Below are 14,223 nucleotides of genomic sequence, written 5' to 3'. Positions count from 1 at the left end.
TACCGTGCCAGGACGCTGGCCCTGCTCGCGGCTAGCCTGCACTCCAGGGCGCAGCGAGGATGGGAGGGTCGCAGTCTCTGCAGCCAGTCCCAGCCAGCGACCTGAACCAGGAGGCTTCCGAGGCAATGTAAGTGCTCCGCCCGTCGCCCCGGAGGGCCCCCCGAAACCTCCCAAGAGGAGAGGGTGCTGGGGCTTTGTTAGTATCCTCTCACCTGATGCCCCGTGCAGCCTGGAGCTGGGGCTGGCCCTGACGTTCTCGGGCAGCCTAGCGTGGTTTTTACCTGGTGGCTCCCCTTCTAGCGTTTCGCGCCCCGCTCTGGAATGAGCATCTGGCAGCCCCTGGAGATTCCTGGGGCAGAAATGACCCCCCTGGAATTTGATGGTTGTTCAGCAGCCCAGTGCGTGCTTGGGGGGGCTTCTCCCTGCATCTTAACACCGCACCCCCCCGGCACAGTGGTATTTCCTGCAAAGGGAACAGCCGGGCATTAACAAGGGCCTCATGGGAAGAATCCTTGAGGGTGGCAGTGCCGTGCCCATGGAGACAGACCAGTTTAGGGGCAGCCACTCACATAGCTAGCTAGACGGATGGCGTGGAGCTTCGTCGCTAGACGTCCAGTCGGGTTAATCCAAGCGTCCACACACTGACTGGTGAACACCGGAGGACAAGGCTGCTCGCTATTATTAGTAAAGGCAGCCAAACAGTCTCGTCATTGGTCCATTGGTGGAAGCAGCATTTGACTGTGCATCCAGTTTCTGTAAACCAAGAGCCAGTGGGGCCTTTATACTGGATGGGTGCTTATTAGGGTTCCCGTTTTTAAATGGTCATCTCCATTACCCACCTGGGCCTGTCTGGAGGATGGGGCTTATTGAATAGATCTGGCTGCAGGTCATCCCCTCCTTACCTGCTCTCCTTTCCCAAAGAGAAGAATGTGTTTCAGAGAAGTGTTGTGTGGGGGTTTGGGGGTGGGGAGGCAGTAAAGTGGTCATGGGAGCCATTGATGTGTAGACGAAAGGACTCCAGGGATTGGTCTGTGTGTTGTAGTAGGGACGCGGGGTGCCATGTGGGGCTTCCTCACTCGTCCCTGTGCCTGGGGTTTCAATGAGGACCTGGCTCAGTGTGGTGATGTAATGCTAGGCTGAGCCTCGTGGTTTTCCAGGCTCCAGCTCTTTAGCAGCGAACCATTCTGAAGAGCAGGTGTGCACCGATCATTTGTCTTTCTCCTTGTAGCTCGAGACAGCATCATCTTACAATGGAGGTGCGTCGTGTTGGAGGCTTTTCAGTGCCACGAGCCCTGCGCTTTGCCTGCCCTGGTTTTCGTTCGTGTGTAGTATTGTTCGATGCATGGAAATATGTACTACCACCCGGGACTTGAGCCTAAGCCGAAAAGAACAGTTCCAACCTATTTTTGAGAAGTCTCTAAACTGAAAATCAGTTAAAGAGTGGTAGGCGCTAATCGGCTACTGAGCTAGCTAGCTCTCAGGGCTCAGATCTGTCTAAAAGCTTTCGGGAGACACGAAAAAGATACTGTGACCATGTGTTTGGGAAAATCCGCTCCTCAGCCATAAGGGATTCAGCTCACGTGTCCCCAGTGTCCCCGCCCTCTTTCCCAGTTGAGTTAATAAATGACCAGGCTTCTGTTGGCTGAGGGCTGAGTTGGGAGAGATTCTGTTAGATAGAAGCTGGGATAAGGTGTCCTAAGTCCACCCTAGGGGGATGTTATCATTGTTTTAGTCACTAAGCCGTGTCTGACTCTTTTGTGACGCCATGGACTGTAGCCCTCCAGGCTCCTCTGTCCATGGGATTTCCCAGGCAAGAATACTGGAATGGGTTTCCATTTCCTTCTCCAGGGGATCTTCCCAACCCAAGGATCGAACTCACATCTCCTGTATTGGCAAGCAGATTCTTTACCTCTGAGCCACCAGTGAAGTGTGTGTTAAGTTGCTTCAGTCATGTCTGACTCTTTTGAGACTCTGTGGACTAGAGCCCACCAGGTTCCTCTGTCCATGGGATTCTCCAGGCAAGCATGCTGGAGTGGGTTGCCATGATTGACCCAGGGATCACACACATCTCTTATGTCTCACTGCATTGGCAGGGGGGTTCTTGACCACTAGCGCCACCTGGGAAGCCCACCTACCAGGGTGTTTAAATAAAACTGCAGGCCAAATGGCCACGTTGTAATGGAAGCTCCTTCTCAAATATTGCCTGGATGAGCCTGTCCATGTGTACTAGCCAGAGTCTTCTCTCCTTGAAACTATTTCTGAAATGTCTTTAAATCTTTAAGATAGTGTATTTACTCCTTCACAGAATCCCACCCTCCATCCCCTAACACTTTTGTTTTTTAAAAATGGAGAGAGTGGAAATGATTGGGGCTGGTTCCATACCTGGCAACTATTCTCTAAAATCGCATCTCTGCTGTCTGAATAACTGGGAGTTTTTCTACTATCCATTTGCTTATTTCCAGTCTAGAGATTTTAAGAAGTGTATTAAGAGAGTGCCTTTCCGTGCACCTAAAGTCACATGCTTGTGAAGAATAATAAGACAGGGTAGCCATGTGTGGTCTGTGGCAGGAAAGAAGCTTCCACTGAAGGATAATGCTGTCAGGGCTGCAGGAGTGGAGAGGAACTCAGGGAGCACAAGCTGCCTTGGCGGGGTACAGTCCATGACAGCTGGTAACTAGACTGAACTTGTGTCTCTTTTTCTATGATGGTTCCCTGTGAAAGAGCAAATCAAGGAGGACCTGGGTAAGAGTGAAACCGAAGACGGGGATGTTTTAAAAGTCCCTGCAGAATATTTTCTCTTTTAGTTGCAGGATTTCTGTGCTTCTGCGTTCAGGTTTGGGGTGCCTTTGGGCAGCTTTTGTAGCCCCAACTGACAGCTTCATTCTGTCCCTGGAGAGCAGTAGAATAAGAAAGGAGGAAGAGGGGGAGTCCTGTGTCTCCCCTCTGGGGTGCAGCAGCAGACTGGAGGTGCAGGATGGCACATGGGATTGGGAGGGGAGGCGGGGATGGAGGTTCACGTGTTGAAATCCCTGTGACTCCTGGGATGGTCCACTCCTCCTCGGAGGGCAGCATCACCCTCTGCTTTGCTTCTTAGAAAGGCAGAATCAAAGGGCCCACCTTTGAGTCCAAGTCAGAATCTCCATTTACCCAGTGATTTGTAAAGACGCCTGGATGACTTTTAGGCAGGAAATTTTGAGAAGCCCTGAGCTTCTCCATCCGGGTGAGTCCCTCCATCTGGGTTCCTGAGAAACTGCTGGACACTTCTCTAACTGCCGCTTTCTTATCTGGAAAAGAAGTTCTGGTAGCAATAGTAGCCTTTGTTTCCAGATAGAAGACGGGCGGGGGAGGGGGACGTGGGGGGGAGTCAGGGAGAGGAGAATTCCACTGCAGAAGACACTTCTCAGCACGGACGGATGGGACACACACAGGAAAGGGACGGGAAGTACTTGAGTCAGTGTGATCTGAGTCCATCGATTAGACCCCGCCGCTGTGCCCCCCTTCCGCTGCAGCCCCTCGAGGCTGGGCTTCTGCTAAGAAAAGCAGCGTTAAGTGCTCTGTCTTTTGTGTAGCCAGAGACCCCCATCCCGGGGGCTCCCTCCGCTTCCTGCAGATCCCCACACCCTGGCTCTGCAGGGACAGCCAAGGGCCATCAGCATCTGAGGGTAAAAGTGGTGCTTGTATGGGCGAGTTTAGCCTGCTTCGGCTGTGGCACTGCTCATGACCCCCCAAAAAAAAAACAAACCCAAAATCTCAGATAGGGAAACTGCTGCCTGTGTGGGACCCGTGAGCAGCAAAATAGAAGGGCCAGGAGGGATGGCGGGAAGTGATGAACGATGAAGCAACAGGCCACAGTGATTGATGAGCAGGGAAGGGAAGGTTATAAAGACAGTGGGGAATACAAGCAGAGGATTTATGCTTAGATGTCCAAGGAGAGGATGTGGCATTTGCCAAGACAAGGAAGTGGAATTTAGGAGCGCATATGGGGGAACGTTGATGAGTTTGGGCTGGGATCGGAATTATAGCTGAGAGAGTGCCCAGGACCCGAGAGGCCCTGGGCGCCAGCTGCACCAGGAGAGTGCTTCTGGGATGGGGTTGGAGCTCTCTGGGCGGCTGTGGTCACAGATGGGAAAGTGGAGTTTTGGTCTTTCCCATCCTCGTGTGGCTCCTCTCTCTCTCAGTCTGGGGGCTGTCGAGAGGGTCTAGCGGCTCCGAGCTTGCCCGGCCTGCCTCTTAGGGCTTCTCAGGGGTGAGGTTCTGTGTCTGTGAAGACCCTGAGAAGACAGAGGCACCAGTCAGCAGGAAAGGCAGGAATGCTTCTGCATCTGAAAATTGCCAGCATGTCTGTTGCTCAGAAGCCCAGAAAGGGCTGCTGGGGCTCCTGGCAGGAGCTTTCTTTAGGTCTCATTGGATTTCTTTCAAAGTCTTACTTCTTAAGGCGACCCTTGGCTAAGTCATTTAGCTTCAGTGACAGCATCTTGACTGTGGGCCTCTCAGTTCTTAGAAGCAGATACTTCACTTTGGATATTATGGTTGGATGAAAGGATGAGCTGTTTTCCCCCGAAACTGAATAAGCTGTAAAGTTGTTTGTAGAATGGGCGTTGCCTGAGTCCCAAAGGTGCTGTCTTAGTTCAGGTTGCTGTAACATAAAATACCACAGAGGACACGGCTTAAACAACAGATGGGTATTTCTCATAGTTCTGGAGGCGGCAGAATCCAATGTCAGTGTGTGGTGAGGACCCGCTGCCTGGTTTATGGATGGCTGTCTCCTTGTCCTCATCTTGTCCTCAGACATCAAGGCAGTGAAAAACAGCAGAGCAAGCACTCAGGTTCTCTTCTTACAAGGGCACTGATGCCCTTATAAGGCTCCAGCCTCATGACCTGCTGCTGCTGCGTCACTTCAGTCGTGTCCGACTCTGTGCGACCCCATAGACAGCAGCCCACCAAGCTTCCCGTCTCTGGGATTCTCCAGGCAAAAACACTGGAGTGGGTTGCCATTTCCTTCTCCGTTGCATGAAAGTGAAAAGTAAAAGTGAAGTCGCTCAGTCGTGTGCGACTCTTCGCCACCCCATGGACTGTAGCCTACCAGGCTCCTCGGTCCATGGGATTTTCTAGGCAAAATTACTGGAGTGGGGTGTCATTGCCTTCTCTGACCCTCATGACCTAGAAAGTAGTGAAAGTGAAGGTCGCTCAGTCCTGTCCGACTCTTTGCGACCCCATGGACAATAAGTCCATGGGATTCTCCAGTCCAGGACACTGGAGTGGGTAGCCTTTCCCTTCTCCAGGGGATCTTCCCGACCCAGGGATCGAACTGGGGTCTCCTGCATTGCAGGTGGATTCTTTACCAACTGAGTTATGAGGGAAGCCCCCTCATGACCTAATCACCTCCCAAAGGCCCCACCTCCTAATACCATCACATTGAGGGGTAGAGTTTCAACATAACAAATTTTGGGGAGACGTAAGCAGTGAGTCCGTCCACAGCAGGTACTTTTCCTTGGTTATCATTTCTGAATATCTCCATCATGGGCCCTGTGTCCAGAAGGATCTTGGCCCTTCCTATCTTCTCTCTGCTTATCTGCTGGCTTCTCTAAGGTGGGCCGAAGGCAGGAACATTCTGAAGCCATCCAGGTAGCTGCCAGTGATCCGGGGAGTGATGCCACCTGCTTCTGCTGGGGCCCTGGGCAGGGCATCTGCTGATGGCGGGTGAGCAGCTAGGATTGGGAGATGGATTAAGTGACTGTGGGCAAGTGTTCGTCTAGGTCATTGGCTTCAGGGCACTCTCTGCATCAACCCTCTGTCCCTGTCTTCATGTTTCTTCCTGCCATCAACAGCCTGTTTCTGTGGCTATAGTTCTGGTTGCCTAGGAACCAGTGTAGTCTGAATAGCCAATATGATTGGCTGTTCTTGCCAGATGGATAGCCTGAGCTGGGGCAGTGTTCCGGGGTAAGCAGAGGATGGTGAACAATTCTGTCCTCTTCCGCTAAGATTAATGATGAGGACATAGGCTTTGTAAACAACTTTTTTCCATGAAAACCAGTTGTTCATGGACTCATGCTTTTGTTTCAGGTTGGATGGGAGTCAGAGGGAGACTGGCTGGCCACAAAGAGCTGACTTAGAACCGCTCAGTATACATCCATTCTACGTTGGAAGTGGTGGCTTGGATGACACTGGCTCTGTTTGTATTTACAAATTCATTTTAGCAGTTGTTTCTAGAGAGCGGGTGGGTACTGGGTGCTTTTGCCCAACGTGGAAACAACGCCGGATGCTTTGAGAATGAAGAGCTCCTCTCTTAGCCTTGTTGAGTAGATTCAGGTGTTTCCCATTACAGACACACATCCATTACTGCGACCCAGGCACTTCTGCCCCCATTTTATAGATACGGAGACTGAGGGTACTCCATGCTTAAGTCAAGGGGTTGACAGGCACTTTCTGTGAAGGGCCAGACTGGCTTTGCAGGGTGTAAGGTCTCTCTTGCAGCAACTCAGCTCTGCCCTGAGAGTGTGAAAGCAGCTGCGGACAGTTAGTAAATCAACGTCCCAGTTACGCTTTAGTTACAAAAAGAGACAGTGAGTTGTATTTTGCTGGCACCTGATTGTATAGGGCTTTGGACCCGTGTCCTCACCCCTCATGACTTCATGGCCGTTTATCAACACTAGAGTCCTCGAGTCTTCGGCCTGGGCCACCTTCTTTGTTTCTTTAAGACGTCTCCTCCACACTCATGGATATAGTACCATGATGTACTCAGAATGCCCCCGTTTATATCCTCCCGTGTTGTCTGAGCACCATGCTTATCCAGCTGCTTACTTTGTATCTCCTCTAGGGTTTCTCATGGAGCTCTCAGGCCTAACTTGTCCAAAATAGAATGGATGACCTTCCTTGTATCAAAAACAAATAAAGTATATATAAAGTGACCCAGCCCTCACCCCAGTTCCCCATCTCAGCACGCGGCACGTCACCTCCCAGCTGCTCTGAGCAGAAACCTGGTGGTCAAGCCTTGTCCTTTTCCCTTACCTCCCTGTTTCCTAAAACAGTTCAGATGATGGTTCTTCACTGTGTCTGCTTGCTGTTGCTTTTCGTCTCGTGTTGGAGCCCACTAGCACACTGGTCACCTGTCAGTTCTCTGAACATTCAATGCCCACCTGCCCCGGGGCCTTTGCACATGCAGCAAGCTGTCTAGGAAGCATTCTGCCCTATGCTGGCACGGCCGGCTCCTTCCTCAGCTTCCATTCTCGGTGGATTTCCGTGCCCTCACTCTCTGGTGCAGTCCAGTAGAGCCTGTGACCATGGAAAGATCCTGTGTTCTCGTTGTCCCATATGGTAGCCACTGGCCACACTTGACTCTTGCACACTTGAAATGTGGATAGTGCATCCAAGAAACTGAATCTTTTATGTTATTTAGTGTAATTTAAGTTAAAATAACCACATATGGCAAGTGGCTGTTGCAGCAGACGGTCATCACAGCTCAGTCTTCACTCTTGTTTGAGGCCTTTGTAAAGCTTAGCGGAAGGTGGAGTTTCTTGATTTGTGTCTTTAACTGTTGTTATCAGGATGTGAGCCATGTGAGGGCATTGTCCTTGGGTTTGTTTTTTTTTTTTTTAGCTTTTAATTTATGTATTTGAATTTTCTCAAAGTATAATGAATGTATTTAAAGTGAAGTGAAAGTGAAGTCACTCAGTTGTGTCCGACTCTTTTCGACCCCATGGACTGTAGCCTACCAGGCTCCTCGGTCCATGGGATTTTCCAGGCATGAATACTGGAGTGGGTTGCCATTTCCTTCTCCAGCGGATCTTCCCGACCCAGGGATCGAACCATGTATTTAATTTCTGCTGTACAGCAAAGTGACTCAGATGGACATATATTCTTTTTCATATTCTTTTCCATTATTGTTGCTGTTTGTTGTTTAGTTGCTAAGTCGTGTCCGACTCTTTTTTGACTCCATGGACTGTAGCCCACCAGGCTCCTCTGTCCATGGGATTTCTCAGGCAAGAATACTGGAGGGGGTTACCATTTCCTACTCCAGGGGATCTTCCCAACCCAGGGATTGAACCCAAGTCTCCTGCATTGGCAGGTGGATTCTTTACTTCTGAGCCACCAGGGAAGCCTTTTTCCATTGTTGTTGTTCAGTCGCTAAGTCATGTTGACTGTGCAACTCCATGAACTGCAGCATGCCAAACTTCTCTGTCCTTTGCTATCTCCCTGAGTTTGCTCAAGCTCATGTCCATTGAGTCAGTGATGCCATCCAACCGTCTCATCCTCTGTTGCCCCATTTCTCCTCTTGCCCTCCATCTTTCCCAGCATCAGGGTTTTTTCTGTTATTATAATTCTATTTGTTTATGCTTGTGTACCCACATCCCTTTTTTCAGTAAACAATTTGTTAAATAAATGAATGCATGAATAAATGAATGAATGTCTCACTAGCAAAAAGAATTCTAGGCATATCTGCTCCACACTGGGCTGTGCTAATGAGGGGCTTACAGGGGCAGGGAGAGACTCAGCTGGACCCTAGGCATTAAGGTTCTGTGGGACTTGACCCAGGAAGACAGCCGGTTCAACCCTCAACCTTCCTGTCACTACTGTGTGACACCTCAGGATCCTGCCAGAGCACCAGGTTAAAGGAAGCACATATGTGCGTCTTGCACAGTCGTTCAGCCACGTCCAACTCTGCGATACTGTGGACTGTAGCCCGCCAGTCTCCTCTGCCCATGGGATTCTCCAGGCAAGGAAACGGGAGTGGGTTGCCATACCCTCCTCCAGGGGATCTTCCTGGACCAGGGATTGAACATGAGTCTCTTCTGTCTTCAGCATTGGCTGGTGGATTCCTTACCACTGAGCCACCTGGAAAGCCCACATCCCTGCCTCAGTGCTCCTGCAGAATATCCCAGCATGCACTGTAGCCTGCAGGTTACTCAGGTCACCATTGGACACGTACCATAGCCTTTTCCTCTCCCCTCCTGGATGGTTTGTTTCTCTTGGATGTCTGTTGTCTCCCAAACCTCTGTGCCCCTGAGAGTGTCTCTGTCCATCTCTCAGCTGGTCTCTTTTCCTTCCTTTCATCTCCTTGTCCATTTGGAAGCTGCTGCTTGCTAGGTAGATAAGGCAGAGCAGAGGCTTGCAGGGAAACTGGGCTTGGGCTGTGAGTGGCAAATTGCCTTTGTTCTCTCACTCTTTGCCCTGGCAAAGGAAAGCACCTCCTGGGGTCGGGAAGGTGGGCCTTGTGCACACTGCGTCCCACGGCTGTGCGATGAATTACCTGTTGGAGAGGTGGACTTCCCGCAGGTTTTTTTGTACTTGCCAACCTTCATTATTTAGAAGGAATGTTCCCTTTACTGCTTTCAATGTTCCCTGCTTTCTCCTTAAATGGAAGCAGCAGCAGCTCCTGGCTCTGGGCCGGGGAGGGTGGGGTGGAAACAGGGGTGGGGGTGGCCCTTCTGCCCAGGGTTTGCTCCAGCCCTGCTCTGAGGCGGATCCTAGCAGCTCTGTGTCCTTCTGGGACTGACTGCTCAGGCCAACTGCTGGACTCAGTTTGCAGTCAGTATCCCAGCTTCATTTCCTTCAAGGTGCTGCTGGAGTTCCAGAGCCTGAGAATTTTAGAGCTGGAAGCATCAGGATCTTAGATATCACAGGGACTTTTTCCTAACAGAAAGTTTGTCTCATGAGTGCATATCATTCATAAAATATCACTCAGGCCTTTCCTGCTAGTCACGATTCAGACTCAGTCAGGTAATCCTTTTAATCTTTTCCCTTTAACTTCCAATTTGCTGAAAAATATATATTTATTTATTTATTTTGCCGGCTTCAGGTCTTAGTTGCGGCATATGGGCTCTTTGTTGTGGCACGCAGACTTCTCTCCAGTTGCGCTTCTTGGGTTTTGCTGCTCCACAGCATTTGGGATCTTAGTTCCGGGACCAGGGATCAAACCTACATCCCCTGCATTGGAAGAAGATTCTTAACCACTGGACCACCAAGGAAATCCCTAAAACAATATATTTAGATAAATCATTTGGTGAACTGAAATCAGAGGTGTGTTCCCAGTGAAATCTCTTGAGAGTGGAAATTCTCTACCTGCTGAGAAAATGTAGTGGATAGTTTATTTGGGGATAAAAATGACTGACGGGGCCCTTGGTCCAGGCCAGTCTCAGCTTGTGTCTTTGCCCTCACATGTCTTTTTCTTTTCTTATTCCTTGCATCATCTCAGGGATGTTCCAGAGGTCAGTTTCTAAGGGAAACGGGTATTTACCTTGTTTATCCAAGTGGGAGGTGGCTGAAGTTCATCTACGTTGAATCTGACATTATTAAATACCCAGCCACTGTTAATCGAGGCCAGGGGAGAAAATCATGCTGGTATTTGCCAGCCCATGAGCGCTGCCCGCCCAGGAGGAGCCATCCTTTCTGCAACTCGCCACCCCCAACTCTCATGCAGCCTCCATCTTTAATGGGGTTTGGATCTGGATTTTGGGGACTTCGGAAGCAATTTGGATCAAAGAGGGCTGCAGCATCTGAGAGTTGCTCTTTTGTCAGGGCCTTGGTGGGATGCACTAATTATTCGTTGTTCTCTTTAAAGGGACTCGCCTTTAAAGGGAGCGGTCTGGAAGTATTTTCCCTCCAGGAAGGAGGCAGGAGAGCCTGGCTTTACTTTGGGAACATCTGCACACATGTGGTCTTGCGTGGAATTTCCCAGCCCGACTTTGTTCAGAGAGGATCCTGTGACTGTGTTCATTTCCTTTAATGCCCGAGGGGAGAAAGACTGACCCTGAAGACACTTCCCTGCCCAGCAGGGCTGCTGGGGGAGTGAGGTCAACACTCATGGTATCGTCTCCAAGGAACTCTGCTCCTGGGGAGAAGGAAGAGGCAGGGCTGCCCAGAGAGTGTGTGAGAGACAGATGGTGGGGGGTGTGGGTGGTGCAGGGGTCAGAATGGAACTCCAGCCCGAGTGTGTCTCTTTCTCACAGGGCTTTGCCTGTGGCCTCTGCTGGGCACCTTTGCTGGCACTAGGAAAACCAAAACTTCAAACTGACTTTAAGAAAGAGGGCAGGGAGAGATAAATTAGGAGTTTGGGATCAACAGGTACACACTACTATATATAAAATAAATAACCAACAAGGACCTACTGTTCATAGCGCAGGGAACTGTATTCATTGTCTTGTAATAACCTGTAAGGAAAAAGAATCTGAAAAAGAATGTATATAGATGTGTATGTAACTGAATCATTTTGCTGTATACCCAAAACTAATACCACTTTGTAAATTATTAATATAATAACTATACTTCAATTTTTTAAAAATGGCTAAAACGATAAAGGTCCAGAGCAATAAATAAATAAATAAATAGAAGGAGAGAAAAGAGGAAAAATGTTTCCTATAATTGATAGGTGGTCATTATCAGGATGGCTAAGAAAACAGGATCTCCTCCCCACTCCACTCCCTTCAAAAAAAAAAAAAACTGGACAAAACCCTGAAAAATTTAAAGCATCAGAGTTTGTAGCGTTTAGACTCTTGTTCTTTGATCTACAGCAGCTGAGTTCCTCCTGGAGCTGCCCATCTAGCCTTGGGATGCCTCATGGACTATCAGCTGCTGGGGTTCGGACCCGGCTGGGCATTGAGGAGACGGGTTGGTGCTCTGGGCTGGTGCTCGCTTGGCCGATGAACTGACCTTCAGTGGCTCAGCCTGTGTCTGGGGCCCTAACAGGCGTGTCATGGAAGGCAAGCCTGCCCCTGGGATGATTCCCGGGTGTTTTGGCTCCCATAATTGAGTATTTTCAGGTCCCAGGGCCAGGCCTGGAAGAAGACCCCAGGCGCCAGGAGAGGTAAGGAGTAGGAGGAGCATGGTCATGTGTGGCTGGAAGCTTCTATCTGCAATTTCCCCAGAGACTTGCTGCTGCTGATGGTTCTGGGGGATACCCCGGGGTGGGGTCAGTGGGAAGGACCGCCAGGTGCGAAAGGCAAGGCCAACTCTAGGGAGAGGTGATGCTCAGCGTGCTGCCTTGATGATGGAGAAACTGGACGTGAGGAGTGGAGAGGTGCTTGTTCTCCACGCCCCTTATACCCAACTGTTCCAGTAACAGATGAGGGAGAACAGGTCTGAGCCCACCCTGTGGACCATACACCATGATCGCTGACCCTGCTGCAGGACATAGCTCTTATCACCCACCAGACTGTGCGGAATGGGGGCTGTCCCCAGCTGCCAAGGCCACCGCGGGATTGAGTTATAGCCCTGAGGTCACTGGCCACCTGGTCCTGATAAGACAGCAGGCAGAGGATGCAGCGGGCAGCTTCTCTGCTGCCTGCCCTCTCTGTGTGAGTCTCTCCGTATCGCCTGGCCCTGCCCCTGAGCTCTGAGGACTGTCTGAGGTCAGGGTAACAAATACATCAAAGGTAACACATACCACCTGAAAAAACAGTGGATCGCTGCGTGCAATGCAGAACTGTGCCCACTTCCTGGACACAAAGCATTGCCGGCTCGGTTACGACATCCATGAAATGGGGTTACACCCCATCCTTTCCTTGTTGCAGAAGGATTCTGCACCTAAGAAAGGGAATATATGTGAAGAAATGATATGAACTGTTCCTGTCTTTTTGTGGGTTTGAATATAACGTAGTTCCTTTGGGGCTTTCCTTGTGGCTCAGCTGGTAAAGAATCTGCCTGCAATGCAGAAGACCTGGGTTCGATCCCTGGGTTGGGAAGATCGGAGAAGGGAAAGGCTACCCACTCCAGTATTCTGGCCTGGAGAATTCCACGGACTGTATAGTCCATGGGGTCACAAAGAGGTGAACACGGCTGAGCGACTTTCTCTTCACTTTCATAGTTCCTTTGAAGTCTGCTGAAGAAAGCCCTGAAATGCCAGCATCTTGGGTAGCACGTGTGTGCATCGTTAGTCACTTCAGTCGTGTCTGACTCTTTGCAAACCTATGGACTGTAGCCCGCCAGGCTCCTCTGTCCATTGAAGTCTCCAGGCAAGAATACTGGAGTGGGTTGCCATGCTCTCCTCCAGAGGATCTTCCCGACCCAAGGATCAAACCCGTCTCTTATGTCTCCTGCATTGGAGGGAACATAAAGACGGGTTCTTTACCACTAGTACCCTACATTAATATCACTTGTCTGAATGGTTTATAACAACAGGAAAACCCCTTAGTGCTTGTGAAGTGGAAAAGAAGATGCTAAATCTCAGAGCCAGCCTGCCGGGGATGGGGAGCCTTAATACTGCTCTTTCCTTCTCTTTGCCTACTCTCTTGGGTTTACATGTTATATTTCCCAACCTGTGCTCAAAGTATTAATATATACTGTGACAGGATGAGATGGCTGGGTGGCATCATCGACTCAATGGACATGAGTTTGAGCAAACTCTGGGAGATGGTGAAGGACAGGAAAGCCTGGAATGCTACAGTCTATGGGGTTGACTTTGCTACAGTCGCAAAGAGCCAGACATGACTGAGTGACTGAACAACAGCAACGTACTGTGACCTGACATGATATTTGTTATTTCCTGGATGTTGGCTTTCTCCCACCTCTCCAAATGTGACCACCCCTTCTAAACCTCGAGGCTTAAATGCCTGCGGTGGTGGGTGGAGTGGGCCAGAGATGTAGGGGTAAGTGGGTATGGCTTTCCTGGAGATGGTATGGATGCCCAAATATCAGGGGCCCTGGGGAATAGCTCCCCCACACCCAGACGTAACCTTTTATTGGTAAGAAAAGGAACCTGGGGATGAAAGTCTATGAAATAGGAGCAGTCCGGTTGTAAGATAGAAGAGACCCACGTGACAGAGTGATGGCTGCACGTGAGGAACTGGGGGCCAAAGTGCTGCAGCAAGCCCACACCTGCTGGGGAGGCCGATGCCACACACCCCAGCCGAGCACGTGGGCTTCCGAGACGCCAGGCTGAAGACCTCAGCCTTCAGCAGGGCTGGGGATGTGACAGAGCAGCGTTCCGTGTCTTTGGGAGATCTCCACGTATCTTGTTGACAGTGTGTCCGTGTGTTAGGAAGTGAGTCGTCTTCTTCTCTTGTCTGGGACCTGGAGAATCTAAGGTGGAGAGCACTGGATACTCCATGATAAGATGGGTGAAGGATTTCCCTGGCGGTCCAGTGTTTAGGACTCTACCCTCCAATAGGGGCTGTGGGTTCCATCCCTGGTCGGGGAGCTCAGATCCCACGTGCCTCATCACCAAAATGCCAAAACACAGAACAGAAACAGTACTGTAACAGATTCAATAAAGACTTTAAGATGAGTCAC

At 50.2% G+C, this 14,223-nt stretch overlaps 1 protein-coding gene across 4 annotated transcripts in view; it reads left to right on the top strand.

Annotated features, from left to right (window-relative positions):
• TACC2 (transforming, acidic coiled-coil containing protein 2) overlaps window positions 1-14,223 on the top strand; it is a 236,236-nt gene that overhangs the window by 158,426 nt on the left and 63,587 nt on the right. Inside the window, exon 1 of one of the 4 annotated variants that reach the window (XM_010859226.1) lies at window positions 27-127. The exons of the other annotated variants lie outside the window; for them this stretch is intronic. Within the exon in view, the coding sequence (XP_010857528.1) occupies window positions 60-127 (68 nt within the window). The 5' untranslated portion in view covers window positions 27-59. Of the gene's footprint in view, window positions 1-26; window positions 128-14,223 lie in introns of those variants that run through there. 4 annotated transcript variants of the gene reach the window in all.

This window comes from Bison bison, unplaced genomic scaffold, assembly GCF_000754665.1.
Source record: "Bison bison bison isolate TAMUID 2011002044 unplaced genomic scaffold, Bison_UMD1.0 scf7180017864456, whole genome shotgun sequence".
Lineage (NCBI taxonomy): Eukaryota > Metazoa > Chordata > Mammalia > Artiodactyla > Bovidae > Bison > Bison bison.
The sequence above is the reverse complement of the archived record's forward strand: the minus strand, read 5'-3'. Positions and strand labels throughout refer to the sequence as shown.